Genomic DNA, 11,709 nt, shown 5'->3' on the forward strand with positions numbered 1-11,709 from the left:
ACCACAATTATATAACTTTAAACAAACCAGAAACGAGCTAATTAAGATGTGTTAAATGGCCAGTAAAGAAAGTAACCCGATGTACATATATATATATAAATCATAATTTAACTAGTAAAAATGTCGAACAATATGCCGGACGTTATAATAGGAGTTCGAATTCTGATCTCTCCATTTTGTATCTGTGATTTTTGAATGATTTGTCCTTTTATCTTTCTAAAAAAAGTAACTATATTGATTAATAACGCTAAAGAAAAATATTTAATATTTTAATTTTTAAGAAAAATATTATTTCATATTAAAGACATAAAACTATGAGTTTTTTGAATATCCATTTAAGTTAAAAACAAACTTCTATATAAACTAGAACATTAGATTTAAATGGTTAATAAGTTTTTTCGAAGACGAATTGTTCGGGGAAACGCGAGTTCAATTTCTGATATATGCATAATAATATATATTTCGAGAACATGGGTTATATATATATATATATATATATATATATATATATATATATATATATATATATATATATATATATATATATATATATTTTCTTTTAAACATTGCAATGATTATTTACTGTTTATTTTTTTTACACAAGTGCAGTGTTGCAATGATTGATGCCAACTAATTCCATCTCATATGTATCAATTAATTTTTTTTTGACAAAATCATATGTATCAATTAATTGGATATTAAGATCAAAGATTATATAACTTCCTAGTTTTGGACAAATAATAAAAAGAAATAAAACACGTCAAAAGAAAATTAAATGGATTGTGCCTAAATCAAAGATTTTGCAATATATATACTCATGTTTGTTTCCACTCTTGGAGACTAAAAACAAAAGACAAAGCTTTTAGTTTTCTTCATTTTATTCCTCTCTTTGTTTCTTTGTTATACCATTTCTCTCCAGCATGTCAAAGAAGAAATCTAGTTTAGGTAGACAAAAAATTCCTATTGAAAAAATACCAAAAAAAAGTCATTTACAAGTTACTTTCTCTAAGCGCCGATCAGGACTATTCAAAAAGGCCAGTGAACTTTGCACTCTTTGCGGTGTTGAGATTGCAATTGTAGTTTTTTCTCCCGCTAATAAAGCATTTTCTTTTGGTCATCCAGAAGTTGAGTCAATCATCGATCGCTATTTGACTCGAAATCCTCCACAAGAATCTAGTGCCCACCAACTTGTTGAGGCTCATAGAAATGCAAATGTGCGCGATCTCAACATCCAATTGACACAACTTCTTAACCATTTGGAGATTGAAAAGAAACAAGGAGAAGAGATAGAACACATGAGGAAAGCAAGGCAAAGTCAATTTTGGTGGGAGAGCCCTATTGATGAGCTTGGCTTAAATGAATTGGTCCAATTAAAGGGTTCTATTGAGGAGCTGAAGAATAACATAGGAAAATTTGCTAGCAAATGCATGATGGAACAATCTAATGTACCTTCACCAAATATGGGGGCCAATGGATTTGGACGTTATGATTCACTTGACAACAAATTTGGTCTTGGCATTAATATTGCTCCCCCACCTCCTAATTCTTATTATCTTGGTTTTAGAAATGGGTATCTTTAAAAAATAAATTTGGATTTGGTTTTGGGTCTAAAGGAGTGAATCACTGGTAACTCACTAGTTATTTACTTCCTATTGATTTCGTTTTTTCTTTTTTTAATAATAAATCTTGTTCTTCTTCCAAGAACTATTTGGCAATAAAATTTTACATTCTTGTGTATTTTTCTCTTTACTATATATATTTCTCTTTACTTTATTTCTTTGGGACTGATTGGACCAATTTTAGGTTTTTAGGTGAACTTTTGCCCCCTCATAAATCCTTTTTCATTGCGACCAAGGTCGGTCCTCTTGGTGCAAAATTAAAAGATGGGAATCTTGTTGGTGTTTTGAATGTTATTAAGTGATTTGGTTTATGATAAAGTTATATTTAATTATAAGTGTATTGTTATCTTTTCAACAATCAATTTGATTACAAAAGTGCTGCTTGTGGAATTATTTGTTGGGATCAAAGTGTTGAGACTTGTATAGCTTTTCATGCAGAGTTTACAAAAGTTTGAAGTTGTGATGGCTGAGTTAGATTATGAGAAAGAGCGACATCATCTTTGGTTGGAGTGTGATTCTCATTTGTTTATTCTTAGTTTTCAGAAGTCTTAGTGTCGTGGAAGTTTCGGTAGATCATCAAGTTGTTTATTCTTTATTATTCAAATGCATTTTATTTACTCTCATAATTATCGTGACAGTGATTCATGTGCTAATAGGTTAGCCACTTTCGATCTTTTCATATATGATCGATTTAAGGTTAGATATTATCTGTTGCTTTATTCTCGAGGATTTTTTCCACACTACATGTTGGCTCAATAACTACTCGATTAAATTATGTTGTTTGAGGGTTTGATTCTTGTCTCCCTAATAATAATAATAATAAACTAAAATTGCAATTAATCCTTTGTTAAGATAACTTTTCTGTTTTTTGATAAATAAAGGAAAAAAAAAACTAAGACACGGCTATAGAGGAACAGGCTCCCCTTAGGTCTTTATCAAGAAGAGTACTAATATAAGCAGGATCTGAATCTAGCATAACAGACGTGAAACCAACATCGTGGCCTTTAAACGCAAGAGCATCAACACAAGAGTTTGCCTCACAGTGAATATGATTGATATGGATGGTCCAACCTGGAAGTTGGATAAGAGAGATAACCTCGTGGAGAAGAGGTTGGAGATAAAAGATGGAAGTAAACCGATTGTTGATCATATTGACGACATGAGTTGAATCGGTTTCTGAGATAACATGAGTTAAACGCATATCTCTATCCATTTGACAAACAAATAGAAGACCACATAACTCGGCAAGCAAGACATTTCATGTTCCGAGATTACACATAAAAACCCTTCACAAAATGACCACGATGATCTCTAATGAGACCGCCACAAGCTGAATTTTCATTTTTGTAAGAGCCATGAGTGTTTATTTTAAGAAAACCAGCAGGAAGTCTTATCCAATAAATATTACGCTTAGATATATTTTCATCCCGAGATGCAAGAGCACATTTGTTAAGATAATTTTAATCAACCAAACGTTAACAAAACATTTGTGTAAAAGTCATCATTGTGTATAGAGTGAAATTAAAATGGAACATGTAACCGTTGACGTTTACAACTCTTTTTTTTTTTTTTAAATCAGATTAACGCATTGACGTTTACAACTCGATCATCTAGCTTCACCTCATAATTAACACACTATTAATACTAAATCTTATTTAAAGTCTTCTATCAAAAAAAAAATCTTATTTAAAGTCTATCTTTTATTTTGGTCAAGATTTAAAGTCTATCTTTAAACGTATATATTTATGAAAAGAATCCTATGGATTCTAATGTTAAATCCATATTGCCATAAAAGTATTTAAAGTCAAAATATTCTAACAATGTCCAACAAGGGGAACATGAGGGTTTCATAAAAGGGTGATGCTAAGGGGACATGTTAAGGATACTTGAAAAAGTAATTAAGTCTTAGATAAAACAATCTTTGACTTCTAAAGTAATAAAATACACAATTTTCCATACAAAATTACTATCTTTGTACACTATATCAAGTGCCTTAAGGGCATATGTTAGCTTTTTCCTTCATAAAATCATGAATTAAGATTAAAGATCTTGTAACCTCATAATCTTAAACTTAAATTTTAGAAGAAGAAAACATTAAGATGCGAGATTAATATTATTTTTACAAGACGTGATTATTAATTATATAGTTTTTTTTTGAAGAAGTTATTAATTATATAGTTAGTGCTTTTGAGGCAAAAATTACTTATAAAATCAGGTTTTATTTTATTTTTATTTTGGTACATCCCAATTATGTTGCCACTTTCGAACCACCCAATTATGTTGCCACCTTCGAACCACCCAATTATGTTGCCACCTTCGAACCCCTATTTATCATTTGCGGCTCCCTAAATCCTGATAATTATAATTTAATTAATAAGGATAAAGAAGCTTGGGAGATTGTACCAAAAAAAAGAAGTTTGGGAGATTAGATGCACAGGTCAACACTTAAGGATACAAATCAAATGAATGACAAGATCTACAATTCATTAAAAATACTACTAAAATACCAAAACGATAAAACTCGGTGAATGAAAAAGGAGTGTATAGCGGAATAATGAGTAAAGAGACCATCAATGTAAAAGTACACTAACAAAACAATACCAAAAAATGTAATATCAACATAAATGAAGAAAAAAAAAGAAAAAGGGGAAGGTAATTCTCGTTGTAGGTAAAGTCATCGGAGAAGAGAGACAAAATAAAGTTCCACCACATCACACGAGTGATTCAGAAACAATGATTAGGCAAATTATTTGAACAACTATTACCTTTTCAAAAGATATATGAGAGATTTGAAAGTGAAATCTTCGAATGCAACCGAGACAATTAGAACAACGGTCATATAACTTCCAAGGAACCAAAGAAAGATGACTAAAAGATTGGATAGTCATAGCCAAGTTTTACGTTCAAGCTAAAAATCCATCCAATCAATGCTATAGCAACAAATTCTATAGCACATTAGCACACATAACATCTTTAATTTCAAATTAAAACTCCTCCACAAGCTGAAATCTCAAGACAACCTCTAAATGCTCAAACAGTGTTAAATTTCACCATTAGTAAAGTAGGATAATTAAGATAAATTCACTTGAATTATTTTGGGAGCCGAAAGAGGGTGACATTTGATATGAATTGCCTTGAGATTTTGAAACTCATAAATGGATGAATACATATACTTTCTTTGAAATGATTAGATGACAAAGATACACCACTTCTTATGCTATTAATCACTCGTTGAATGGTAATAACTTTGAATTTAAATCCAATAAAATTCATACACTTTGAAATTATCCAAAAAAGTGTTAGTGATATAAGGTCATGAGTCCACTGGTTGAACCACTGATGAATCAATAGTTGAACCGCATTATTAGACCAAATTACTCGGTCCATTGAATATGATAGGCTATGAATCGCCAACTAATTCCATCTCATATATCAATTGGGAATTAAGGTCAAAGATCGTACAATTTTCTAGTTTTAGACAAATAATAAAAAGAAATAAAACACATCAAAGCAAAATCAAATGGATATTGCCTATATCAAAGATTTTGCAATATATATACTCGTGTTAGTTTCCACTCTTGGAGACCAACAACAAAATAAAAATATTTCGGTCTTTCATCATGTCAAAAAAGAAGTCTACCTTAGGTAGACAAAAAATACCTATTGAAAAAATACTGAAAAAAAGTCATTTACAGGTTACTTTTTCTAAGCGCCGATCAGGGTTATTTAAAAAAGCCAGTGAACTTAGCACCCTATGTGGAGTTGAGATTGCAATTGTAGTTTTTTCTCCGGCTGATAAGGCATTCTCTTTTGGTCATCCTGAAGTTGAGGCTATCGTGGATCGCTATTTTACTCGTAATCCTCCACAAGAATCTAGCGCGCACCAACTTGTTGAGGTTCATAGAAATGCTAATGTTCGCGATCTCAACATCCAATTGACTCAACTTCTTAACCATTTGGAAATTGAAAAGAAACAAGGGGAAGAGATTGAGCACATTAGGAAAGATAGACAAAAGAAATTTTGGTGGGAGAGCCCTATTGATGAGCTTGGCTTGAATGAATTGATCCAATTAAAGGGTTCTATTGAGGAGTTGAAACAAAACATAGGAAAATTTGCTAACAAATGCATGATGGAACAAGCTAATGTTTTTTCACCAAATGTTGGAGCTAATGGATTTGGACGTTATGATTCCCTTGATAACAAATTTGGAGTTGGGATTAATATTGCTCCACCACTTTCTAATGGCTATTATCTTAATTTTCGCAATGGGTATCTTTGAATTTTAATTTTTTTTTAAAGTTGTTGTTTTGGATCTAGAGGAGTGAATCACATACGGTTTTCACCGGTCATTTACTTTATATTGTTAATAATAATAATAATAAATATAAGACAAGGAATATTGTTTTAAATAATTTGTCCTTTTCCAAGGACTATTTAGCAATAAAATTTTATGTTTTCCTTGTTCTAAATGAAAATTTTATGTTCTCCTTGTTCTAAATGTTATGTGAATGTTTACATTCATCATATTCATTGATACACACAGTGGTGGGGTGGCCCTTAGCATTATCGAAATGCACAACCGTCTAGCGGCACTAAATATTTTTAGTAATGCCTATAAATATTTGATGAACACAAAATTATTTTATTAGTACATTTTAAATAGTTAAATGATTTTTTTTTTCTATTAGCAATGTACTTTGTGAGTTTACACGGTGTCTTTTCTTTTTTTGAATGTGTGAAAAATAATGAAAGAAATGAAGAGAGAAAATACAAAATAAAATATGAAGAGAAATAAGAAGCAAAAAATAATTATGCATGTAGTACAAATGAAGAATTAAGGAGAATGAATTCTAATATATTAATAATACTATATATACATAGTTAGAGAATGAATTCTTAACATTATTCTACTACATATACATGTAGTAGTTGGTTGACGGTGTTTTTGGTGATTTATTATTATTCAATTTCTTAAATTTAAACTTCATAATATATTGGCGGTATCATGCAAATATATTGTTGGTTGGTGGTGTTCTTGGTGATTGGTATGTATGAATTCAATTTATCTAATACATGAAAATGAGAAAAAACAAACTTTGTATTATTTATCTAATATTTGAAGGAAAAAAAATTAAATTTAAAATATCATAATATATTATTTGTGTTTTCATGTTTTCTTCAATTAAGATTTACAACACTTATTATATTTCTAAATTAAAAGTATAATTCTCAACTTTAAATTAAATACCAAATTAAATTCTCAATAAGAATTTGTAACAAAAAAAAAATTCTCAATAAGAATATCCAAAGTTAATTTGATCTCTAACTTAAAAATCTTGAGTACCTAAAACAACAATTACAAACACACACCACCCATTAGTTTACCTGGATAATTACAGTCAAAGATAGATTTTGTAAGCCCGTGATGTTTGGCCAAGGATATGTGGTTTGTCACTTGCATCTATAAATATTCATTGTAAAAACCATTTCAACACACATAACTAACACTTTATCCTTTATTTTTCTGCCTTTTATTTACATGTTTTCAGTAGTTTAGTAGTTCTAAAAAATTGAACAATTTATACTTAGCCCTTTTTAGAGGATTTAAGGAACCTATAGAGTAGAAGGACATAGTTCATTAATTCTTAATTTGGCATAATCGCTTGAAAAATAAAAAATAGAGAATCACTCTAGAGAGCACAAAATAAGGCACTATTTATTTAGTCTGCCCAATGTACAAAACAATATCAAGGTTAACTTTGGATACACTTTTTTTTGTTAGCCAGAAATTTTATCTTAAAGATAAATAAATAAGTGGAGTTCAGGTATATATATATATATATATATATATATATATATATATATATATATATATATATATATATATATATATATATAAAATGTGATGTCCTTATCAACTGAGATATGTTTACGGAGACTGAATACACATATATTGTATACAAAGCATTATAGTGGTGTATATTCTTTCTAGTATAAATGATTTAATATGAAAGTTGTCTTAGCTCAACTGATTATTTTTGAAATTAAGGTAAGGAGGATGAATCGATCGGGAGAATTTAAATTCGAATTGATATTCTTTGAATGTATGATTGTGTAGCCTTTGTAGTGCTATAAATTCATTTTAATTTATGCCTTTCAGAGTGATTTGGTTTTATTGTAACGATGATATATTCGTAGTAAGTGTATTGATATCGGTTTGCCGAACAATTTGACCAATTAAAGTGTCTTTTACATGAGTTTGTTGGTGCTGGAGTAACATAATTTTAAGAGATATTCTTATGTGGTCTCTTGACCAACACATCAATTATTCAAAAATTCTCCATTTTCAAAATCTTGGTAGTCAGTTGCAAGTCACCTTCGGTTAAGCATGCATATCAAAGATGTTCATTGAAACTTGTCCAGTTATTATTGGATCAAGTCGAGTTTTTAATTAGATTTGGCGGTGCTGTTTGTCGAGGTATAATTTGGGATCGGCGTGTTTAGGGGTGTTCACGGATACGGGTGATCCGTTCAACCCGGTGGTCCAACCCAACACAATATGCATTTTACCCCCTAACTTTTATAAACTTATGATTTTGGCCCCTTATTTTCAAAATAACACTTTTGGTCCTTAACAATTTTTTTTCCAATTGCCCTTAACAAATAAAAAAAATTCCAAACTACCCAAACTTTTAATTTTTTTTCCAAAATGTCCTACTTTTGGAACTTGTTGTGGTACTGGTAGCTACATTGTGAATGGCACGTGCATAAATGGAAAGTTCACAGAAAGTAGTTTTTTTATTTTTATTTTATTCAAACAGGCAACATTTTATTTTTTTTTGAATAAAGCATTACTATCTTATTTCCAAAAAAACAATAAGTACAACCGATCCAAAGGATCCAGGTGAGTTTCTATCAAACTAGCCCACTATTACAAGATCAAAATCTACTATGCTACTCTAGGCACAAGGTAGTAACGTTAACATGGATATTAAGTTTCCTGCGCAAAGTGCATCTCATGACTATGCTATATATTATAATGTCTTTCAAACAAGGGTCTATGCACTTTTGAGAAAATATCATTTCATTCCTTGCTCTCCATATAGCATATATAGTTTCAGCTGCAGCTATCTTTAAGATGTGTCTTCTCCATCCTTTCTTCTTTGTTTCTTGAATCAACCAAGTCTTTTCAACACTCCATTTTGCAGGGGATCTATGAAAGCCGACCCAGGACATGATTTCTCTCCATATAAGTTGTGTCGTATTGCAACATTTTTAAATGTTGCCCTGAGCCTTAAAAGTGTTTTCCTTACTTTTTTTTCACATTTTTTTTTCATTTTTAATTATAATAGGCGAGTGTTCTCTATTTCTCTTTGCTTTGCTACACAATTTTTTTTTTTGTTTTTTCTATTTCTCTGTTTCTCTATTTCATAATGTAGCTACCACAACAAATCTCAAAAGTAGTTTTGGAAAAAAATTTAAAAGTTGGTTAGTTTAGGTTTTTTTTATTTGTAAGAGGCAATTAAAAAAATTTCCCCTAATTTTTTATCCCTTAACTTCAGTCCATTTTTGTAAAAGAATGACTCCCTATCTTTTTTTTTCTTGAACAACAAAGAAATACCAATGTATTAATAATTGGAATCGGTACTAGAGGTACTTAACCCACACTTGAAGGAAAGTACATAAAGGACTCCACCCAATCAAACCAAAGCAAACAACCAAAAATGGTGATTTAAACGTCTAATGACACTAACGAATTATGCAATCAAAAGAAAAAACACACCACTTATAAAATAAACATGGTGATTTAAACTTATTTTTTTCTATTTTTATTTATATTAATATGAGATATAGGTATAAGATGAAAATGTTTAAGTGTGCCAATTTAGTTGAGATGTATATTTAATCCTTAATGCTGATCAGACTCTCTTAACTTATATATATATATATATATATGTGTGTGTCAAATAATCGATTATCCCAAAACCTTAAGGTGTTAGGATAAAGTCATATAAATGGTTTTATATTATTTTCTAACAATATATATAAAAAAAAAACAAGAGCAAGATAATTAAGAAAAAAAAAGCATAACAAACAGACACAAGTATGTTTAATTATTGATGCCACAACACAAAACAATCAAGATATATATATTTACAAATGGCTAATTGTAATGTTGAACTCTTCAATAGCATTTCCAGATGTAGAATTATACCAAACAGTCTTTGCCAAAGCATAACCACTTGCAAACCTAAAGGCACCAGTACCTCCAACAATAGGCATTTCTCTAATTTCATTCACAATAACATTCCTTCCAAGCATTGTTAGTGTGCTCCCTTTATACTTACCTTCTATAAAAATAAAATTAATATCCATCTTAAATGCAAAATCACCTTGTTGAGAAGCTAAAGCATAAGTTCCTTGAGCTCTTCCAATAAGTTTTGAACTTAGATTTTGTTCTTTAGTCAAAGGGTTATCTATAACATAAGTGGATCCAAAAGGACCATGTGATGATTCACTAGGTGGGTTGATAATTTTGAGTGTAGTTGCTTTTTCACCATCTAAGATATCATGGAAAAAGAAGTGTAAGTGGGTGAAACTTTCTAGTTTTTCTGAAGGTAACATTATATGAGATTCTTGTGAGGATATTGCTCTTCCATGAACATTCATTAAGCAACTAATGAAAAGAAGAAAGAAGCTTAAAATGGAAGTCATTCTTGGTTAATTTTTTACTAAGGAATTAGTGAGTGTAGATGACTAAAAGATATGTACTATATTTATATAGAACTCTTATGAATTGAATATTAATTGAACAAAATAAAAAGAGAAAAGATAATCTACAGTTTGACCTAAAAATAACTAAAATTATTTTATATCAAGATGATTTTTTTTTTGTTTTTAAACTTGGTATACGGCCCTAAGATCGACTAATTCAAGGAGACCAATCGCGCCGCCCACTTACGGGGCCCATTTAAAGCCAGAGTTTTTTTTTTTGTTGCTCTTTATGGACTAGCCCACCGAAATTGACACTAGTGAGCATCAAATCTAAAACCTTGAGAGGAGCATACTCCAAGAACCCAAACCAACATCACTAGACCAACTCGAAATAGATTGAGAAAGTTTAATATTAGAATTTTTTATCCAAACCGTTTAATATCAAGATGAAATATTAATTATAAAGAAAAAGTGGAAAATCTAAGATTCGAACTCCGACCTTTTAATAATGTCTCAAAAACTACCGGTATACTTACAAGACTTATCAAATCTTTAATATCTCTAGTGGTTTCATGGTTTCCTTAAAATTATCTGTGTGCTGTATTATTTTAACTATTTAATAAACCAAGGTGTTTTGTTTTGTTTTGACAAAGTAAACTAATTAATTAAGGTGATAATTTTTTTAAGTTATTAGGTTTGATTTAGTGGTAAGAAATTTGGTAATATGCATGAAATCCTGAATTTAATCCTATGCTCCATTATAAAAAACGTTGATAATTTTTTTAGACAAGTAAAAGTTATTTAAAATTGTAAAGTGATATGATGTACCGAAAAAAGTGATATGAAACATACTAATTGAGTAGGGTGGATTCCTTTGTTAATTACTAGACTTGACTAGATTGAGTAATGCAATCCAAAAATTATTACAAGTAGTATAGTATTTATTTAATTTTTTTATTTGACAAGCTAAACTAGTGTTAGCGACTTAGCATAACGTTTAGTTAACTAACCAGGATTTAGTTTTTGTATGTTTTTTTTATATGCAATGGCTCTAACCAGGATTAGTTTATGATTATTTAAAAGAAAAAACTTATATGCATTGCTTTACGTGCAGTTTTTATCGTTCTTCTCTCATAAAAATGAAGTTTTTATTTTTTAAATTTTAAAAAATAAAAGAAAACTGTTTTTTAATAAAAATAATTGTTTCCTTGTATCTAGCACAGTAAAAACAGTGTGTATGACACTGTATATAAGTTTGGTTCTTATTTAAATCAGTATAACTAATAACGATACTTATAAGAAAAAAAAGTCTAATATTTGATTTAAATCAGTATAACTAAGAAAAAAAAAGTCTAATATTTTACTGTCCAATTT

At 29.8% G+C, this 11,709-nt stretch overlaps 3 protein-coding genes across 3 annotated transcripts; 2 read left to right on the forward strand and 1 right to left on the reverse strand.

The window, feature by feature from the left end:
• The first annotated feature begins 920 nt into the window (after positions 1 to 920).
• LOC123915360 (agamous-like MADS-box protein AGL61) lies at positions 921 to 1,580 on the forward strand. The gene has a single exon (XM_045966487.1). It carries the CDS (start codon positions 921 to 923, stop codon positions 1,578 to 1,580), a length of 660 nt encoding a protein of 219 aa, XP_045822443.1.
• Positions 1,581 to 5,239: 3,659 nt separating this feature from the next.
• LOC123915361 (agamous-like MADS-box protein AGL61) lies at positions 5,240 to 5,899 on the forward strand. The gene has a single exon (XM_045966488.1). The coding sequence runs from the start codon at positions 5,240 to 5,242 to the stop codon at positions 5,897 to 5,899; it is 660 nt and encodes a 219-aa protein (XP_045822444.1).
• A 3,717-nt stretch (positions 5,900 to 9,616) lies between these two features.
• Positions 9,617 to 10,367, reverse strand: LOC123913192 (dirigent protein 21-like). The gene has a single exon (XM_045963824.1). The coding sequence runs from the start codon at positions 10,333 to 10,335 to the stop codon at positions 9,775 to 9,777; it is 561 nt and encodes a 186-aa protein (XP_045819780.1). The 5' UTR covers positions 10,336 to 10,367; the 3' UTR covers positions 9,617 to 9,774.
• Positions 10,368 to 11,709: the final 1,342 nt, after the last annotated feature.

The sequence above is a fragment of the Trifolium pratense genome, linkage group LG3 (assembly GCF_020283565.1).
Source record: "Trifolium pratense cultivar HEN17-A07 linkage group LG3, ARS_RC_1.1, whole genome shotgun sequence".
NCBI lineage: Eukaryota > Viridiplantae > Streptophyta > Magnoliopsida > Fabales > Fabaceae > Trifolium > Trifolium pratense.

Excerpts from the sequence above, each read along its gene's own strand:
- LOC123915360 (XM_045966487.1), top strand. The coding sequence starts at position 921 with ATGTCAAAGAAGAAATCTAGTTTAGGTAGACAAAAAATTCCTATTGAA.
- LOC123915361 (XM_045966488.1), top strand. The coding sequence starts at position 5,240 with ATGTCAAAAAAGAAGTCTACCTTAGGTAGACAAAAAATACCTATTGAA.
- LOC123913192 (XM_045963824.1), bottom strand. The coding sequence starts at position 10,335 with ATGACTTCCATTTTAAGCTTCTTTCTTCTTTTCATTAGTTGCTTAATG.